Source organism: Syngnathus scovelli, chromosome 7 (genome assembly GCF_024217435.2).
Source record: "Syngnathus scovelli strain Florida chromosome 7, RoL_Ssco_1.2, whole genome shotgun sequence".
Lineage (NCBI taxonomy): Eukaryota > Metazoa > Chordata > Actinopteri > Syngnathiformes > Syngnathidae > Syngnathus > Syngnathus scovelli.
In genome coordinates, this window is record NC_090853.1 from 5,754,794 (window position 1) to 5,760,899 (window position 6,106).

The 6,106-nt window shown below is 47.4% G+C and overlaps 1 protein-coding gene across 3 annotated transcripts in view; it reads left to right on the forward strand.

The window, feature by feature from the left end:
- The window catches only part of slc8a2b (solute carrier family 8 member 2b), a 30,086-nt gene extending 24,395 nt beyond the window's left edge, over positions 1–5,691 (forward strand). For 2 of the 3 annotated variants that reach the window (XM_049724932.2, XM_049724933.2), the window contains exons 4-15: positions 106–333; positions 461–841; positions 1,050–1,175; positions 1,246–1,441; positions 1,674–1,804; positions 1,866–2,239; positions 2,305–2,408; positions 2,714–2,731; positions 3,094–3,218; positions 3,937–4,036; positions 4,661–4,933; positions 5,024–5,691. In XM_049724932.2, the coding sequence (XP_049580889.1) occupies positions 106–333; positions 461–841; positions 1,050–1,175; positions 1,246–1,441; positions 1,674–1,804; positions 1,866–2,239; positions 2,305–2,408; positions 2,714–2,731; positions 3,094–3,218; positions 3,937–4,036; positions 4,661–4,933; positions 5,024–5,400 (2,433 nt within the window). In that variant the 3' untranslated portion in view covers positions 5,401–5,691. The remainder of the gene's footprint in view (positions 1–105; positions 334–460; positions 842–1,049; positions 1,176–1,245; positions 1,442–1,673; positions 1,805–1,865; positions 2,240–2,304; positions 2,409–2,713; positions 2,732–3,093; positions 3,219–3,936; positions 4,037–4,660; positions 4,934–5,023) is intronic. The other variant, XM_049724931.2, reaches the window with a different exon arrangement.
- Positions 5,692–6,106: the final 415 nt, after the last annotated feature.

Here is a 6,106-nt window from a genome sequence, read left to right on the forward strand (position 1 = left end):
TATTGCTATTCCCTTAAGCACTTCACAGAGTCTGTACTTTTTTTTACTTACTTAGTACAAGAGTTGACTCAATACTTACAGATGCTATTTCCACCATCTCTGCAGGTGTGCGGTCACGAATTCAGGGCCGGCGAATTGGGACCGGGCACCATCGTGGGCAGTGCTGCCTTCAATATGTTTGTGATTATTGGCATTTGCGTGTGGGTCATCCCACAGGGCCAAGTGCGCAAGATCAAACACTTGCGGGTATTCTTCATTACCGCTTTCTGGAGCATCTTTGCCTACATCTGGCTCTACCTCATCCTGTCCGTCATGTCGCCCGGTGTGGTCGAGGTGAATTGATTTAATAGCGTTCAACTTGAGGTCTATGTAATAATACACAATGTCAATCAAGAAAAGCAAAACAGTCGCATTAATGTCATCATGGTTTAAACTGAATTAATTTTTTTTCCTGTATTAGGTATGGGAGGCCTTGGTGACCCTCCTGTACTTCCCAGTGTGCGTCATTCTGGCCTGGATCGCCGATCGCCGTCTTCTCTTCTACAAATACATGGGCAAGCGCTACCGTGCCGACAAACGTCACGGCATCGTCGTGGAGATGGAGGGAGACCTGACGCCCAATAAGGGCGGTATGGAGATGATTGGCGACAGCAAGTTGCAGCCATGCGGAGGATCTGTAGTCCCTGCCGAGAATCACGGCGTAGACGGTTCGGCGGGCAATAATGTGGGCGCGGCTACGGCCGGGTCCTTGACCATGGGCGTTGGAGGTACCCTACCCAACTCCAACAGCGCTTTGGTCAATATGGAGACCAGTCGGGAGCTGGATGAGAGCCGCAAGGAGGTAGGAAGCAGAACACGATTGTTGAAAATTTTTCTTGATGGCAGTGTAGGGAAAAGGGGCATAGCTGGGTGGGGGGGTCGTGGGGGCACTGCCTCCCCTCCCTTGGAATATGCTTGAACCGCCCATGTGCCAGACCAGATAATTGACTTTTGGATATTTTCCAATTGAGATATTCTTAGGTCCAAATGAATGTTTTGTACCCCCAAAGGTCATTCGCATCCTGAAGGAGCTGAAGCAGAAATATCCAGACAAAGAGCTGGATCAGCTGATGGAGCTCGCTAACTACTACGCCTTGCTGCACCAGCAGAAGAGCAGAGCCTTCTACCGCATACAGGTAACACTGCAGGAATATGCCCAAAGCTAATATCTTATTCACCAATATCCACCAACTCTGTTTACTCAAGGCCACACGCATGATGATCGGGGCCGGTAACGTCCTGAAGAAACACGCAGCGGACCACGCTCGCCGCGCTGTGGTCACCGACGAGGAGGTGCCAGAAGATGACGACCTGGGCGAATGCAGCCGCATCTCTTTTGAAAGCGCTCACAGCCAGTGCATGGAGAACTGCGGCATCCTCACGTTGGCTGTTGTATGCCAAGGTAGGGAAAAGAAAACTATAGCCAGGGTTTTAATTCAGACTTAATTTGCATATCCTGTTCATCCATTTTCTATAGCACATTAGCCAATCACAGTGGTCATTTATCTTCTTGCTCTCGCATATATTGGCCGCCCTTCTTCTACAAGTTGGGGTCAAAACATATGCAAATTTTCACAGAAAAGTTCAATATTGATTTCACCCCATGTAATGAAGTTACAATCTGATGTGTTCAGGGGGCCTGGGAGAAAACACCTTCTACGTGGACTACAGGACTGAAGACGGTTCAGCCAACGCCGGCTCTGATTACGAGTACAGCGAAGGAACGCTGGTGTTCAAACCGGGAGAGACTCGTAAGGAAATCAAGGTAAGAAAAGATGAACGTTGATTTCGATATGGACAACCGCTTCAACGTATTCGATCTCCAGGTCGGCATTATCGACGACGACATCTTCGAGGAGGACGAGCACTTCTTTGTGCGGCTGCTCAACCTGCGGGTTGGCGACGCAGAGGGGATGTTCGAAAGCGACGAGGCGGGCGCCGCACCCAAAGGCCGACTGGTGGAGCCCCTGGTGGCCACGGTGACCATTCTAGATGACGACCACGCCGGCATCTTCACCTTCAGCGAGCGTATGGTGCGCATCAGCGAGAGCGTGGGCACCATGGAGGTGACGGTGGTGCGCAACTCGGGTGCCCGCGGCACTGTCATCCTGCCGTACCACACCGAGGCGGGCACCGCCAAGGCGGGGGAGGACTTTGAGGACGCGCAGGGCGAGCTGGAGTTCACCAACGACCAGACAACGTGAGCTCAGCCCATTGATGCCACTTTTTTATGATTGATAATTTAATCTGTGTGTGCATTTGCAGTCAGACGCTCCAGGTGAGGATAATCGATGACGAAGAATACGAGAAGCATGAAAACTTCTTTATCGTCTTGGAGGAGCCACGCTGGCTGAAAAGAGGCATTTCAGGTAACCGGCAAGAACCCCCAATCATACATCAAACATGCTTAGCAATGTCAAGCACATACATTCGACATGCAAAGCACTTAAGGCATGCATTCACTACAACCGGATAAATCCAACAAGCTAAAAGCGTACAAGCCACATATGAGGCTCATTCACCCGACACTCCAAGAACATACACGCTAAGTACATTATATACATCCCACACAAACAAATTACACAAAGCACATTACACATTAAACAAGGATGTGTTAAGTGTATGACTTTTGTTATCAGTAAATATTCTTCCTCCCTTTTTGTCTTCATTACAGCTCTTCTACTCAGCCAAGGTAAGATGGCTTCTGACTTTTTTTGTTGTTATGCCATTTTTGTCCTCAATTGTTGCTGCAGTGGTGCTTTGACTTACAAGCTTGATTTTTTTCTGGGTCAGAGGATAGATAGCATTCTAAAAAAAAAAATTCAGTAAATAGGCTTTTTAGTAAATATCAAACTGATAATATGTGGCGGTTCACTGTACCACTTCATCATTATGATCATAGTCGTGCACCATGTGGAGAAAAACATGTCGACAACAGCCCGCTGGTGACGTCCCGCTGCTCGGCCTTTATCATTATAATGATGCAGGAGAACCCGCTGTTTTACTCTAACTTGATCATAATTTCATTGAACACACACTCAATTCTCCCTTCAGAAGGGTCAGAGGGCCAACTGAGCGCTGAGGAGGAGGAGGCCCGGAGGATTGCCGAGATGGGCAAGCCCATCCTGGGGGAGCACAGCCGTCTGGAGGTGGTCATCGAGGAGTCCTATGAGTTCAAGGTGGAGCAAGTTTTTTATTTCAATACTTTAAAATTACAACATTACAATCTTGCTAATGCGTATTTCATACTGTATTATTTCAACCCCACATATGGCTCTGTCGATATATTGGATGATTTACAGCAAAAGTCACGTTATATTTGTTGGATTAATTTAGTTCCCAAAATTGGTAAAAAAAAAAAAATCTATTTGCATGTACATGCCAAAAACAGCCACTCATTATGCAACAGAAATGGCTAAAAATCACATTATTTAATAATATGAATTTTTATTATTATTATCGACTACAAACGTAAATACCTTTAACTAGGTTTGGTTTATAACTACAAAGCGATGAAAGCAAAGTACTCTAGTAAAAGCAGTCAGTATGTTTAATTTATTTCTCCAGACGGCCTCTTGTCTGTCAGTTTCCATTGATCAGTCGTGCCTGTGTTCGCAAAGAAAACACTTGGGAAATCGCTGACGTAAAAACCTCCCCACAGCCGTTATTGTGGTGGTTAATGGCCTTCTTGCCACGTTAATGACTTATTGATGTCACCAAAAAGCTTTAAGCCCCAGAGCAATTCGTCTCTGCACGAGTAGGCGGCGTTAATATTCGTCGGCAGCATTAAAAATGGAAGCTGTACGCTCGAGACGTCATTTCAGATGGGAGTCACGTTCTCAAGGCTTTGTGGTCTTCACGGCTTGTTTAAAATCCTTCTCGCTTTGTTTTTGACAGAGCACGGTGGACAAGCTCATCAAGAAGACCAACTTGGCGCTGGTCATTGGTACACACTCCTGGAGAGAACAGTTTGTGGAGGCTGTCACTGTGAGCGCAGGTATACTAAGTTCACATTAGGTCAAGATAGGCTGCAACATTAATGAGAACAAACGATATAGAAAATGTGGAGATGAAATGATTTTATTTCTTTAATCAAAAAAAAAGGGAGCAGATATCAAGACAATAAATGTTCATTTTGACGGGTGGTGGCAGCACTTCATACACTACAGCCAAGACATTTTCCGAAACGGACAGAGAGTAAAAGATGAACTTGATAGGTAGACAAGCACTCCAGAGAGCCAATTATATGTATAGAAGCTCTCTTGTTTGTTTACAAACATCTCTCCTCCATAATAGTTCATCTTTAAAATGATCTGACCTACAATCTTTCCGCAACATCAGCTTTACAGTCTACAATTACTGCTGCACCGAGGAACTTAAAGCACTAAAATCAAAAGCACCATCATGGGACTTTTTAAAATTGCATCTATAGTTCATTCTTGATAGTAGTAAGCATTGTGAGGATGCAAAGTTGCTTTTATACCATCTTTGGTGCCATTTAAATGTTTAAATAAGCCAGTGTAAGTATTTTATCTTATTGCATTAAACGTAACAGAATAGTCAATGCCGCCATCTAGTGGACTTTACGTAAACTTCACTTTGCTTCTTTGCAATCGTTTAGGTGACGATGACGAGGAAGAGGGCCGTGAGGAGCGCCTGCCCTCCTGCTACGACTACGTCATGCATTTCCTCACCGTCTTCTGGAAGGTCTTGTTCGCCTGCGTTCCACCTACCGAGTACTGGAACGGCTGGGCCTGCTTCATGGTCTCCATCAGCGTCATCGGCCTGCTGACTGCCGTTATCGGGGACCTGGCGTCGCACTTTGGCTGCACGGTGGGACTGCGAGACTCTGTGACCGCCGTTGTTTTTGTGGCCCTGGGAACGTCCATTCCTGGTGAGTGAAGTTGTCCTCATCTTTAAATTGTTCCATGGATTAAAAGGGATTGTCTTCCACTGAAGTGACCAATGCTTGACTCTCCCGCAGACACGTTTGCCAGCAAAGTGGCCGCCGTCCAGGACCAGCACGCAGACGCCTCGGTGGGCAACGTGACAGGCAGCAACGCCGTCAACGTCTTCCTTGGGATCGGCGTGGCCTGGTCGGTAGCCGCCATCTACTGGAAGAGCAAGGGCAAAGAGTTCCTAGTAAAGCCGGGCTCACTGGCCTTCTCCGTCACGCTCTTCACTGTCTTTGCGTTCATCTGCATGGGTGTGCTACTATTCCGGCGCCGGCCCTCCATTGGAGGTGAGCTGGGAGGGTCTCGAATGTCTCGTATCCTCACTAGCCTGCTCTTCCTGGGCTTGTGGTTCCTTTACATCCTCTTTTCCTCCCTGGAGGCTTACTGCCACATACCGGGCTTCTAAACAGGAGACACATGCAGGACACATTTTGACACACTGCAGGTCTAAAGCAGGGGTTCTCAAACTTCTTGGGTCCATTATACCAAGGAGCCCTTTATAATCCCAATGATAGTTACACATAATTACCAAGAGTACGCCTGAATCCCTCAAAAAATCAGGAATTGTAATGACATCAAATCAAAGTCATATTTTGTTGGGATGAACAGCTGGAGGCGGCTCGGTGGCGCACTGGGTAGCACGTCCGCCTCACAGTTAGGAGGGTGCGGGTTCGATTCCACCTCCGGCCCTCCCTGTGCGGAGTTTGCATGTTCTCCCCGAGCTCGCGTGGGTTTTCTCCGGGCACTCCGGTTTCCTCTCACATCCCAAAAACATGCTTGGTAGGCCGATTGATCACTCCAAATTGTCCCTAGGTGTGAGTGCGAGTGCGAATGGTTGTTTGTCTCTGTGTGCCCTGCGATTGGCTGGCAACCGGTTCAGGGTGTTCCCCGCCTACTGCCCGATGACGGCTGGGATAGGCTCCAGCACGCCCGCGACCCCCCGTGGGGACTAAGCGGTTCAGAAAATGGATGGATGGATGAACAGCTGGAATGCTACATAAAGTTTTCTCCAACACCGAGTTTTAATATTATGTACATCATAATCACATCAAGGCTTTTAATTGACCCAGAGCAAAGCTTTTATGTTGTGCAGATATACCCACACACACTTT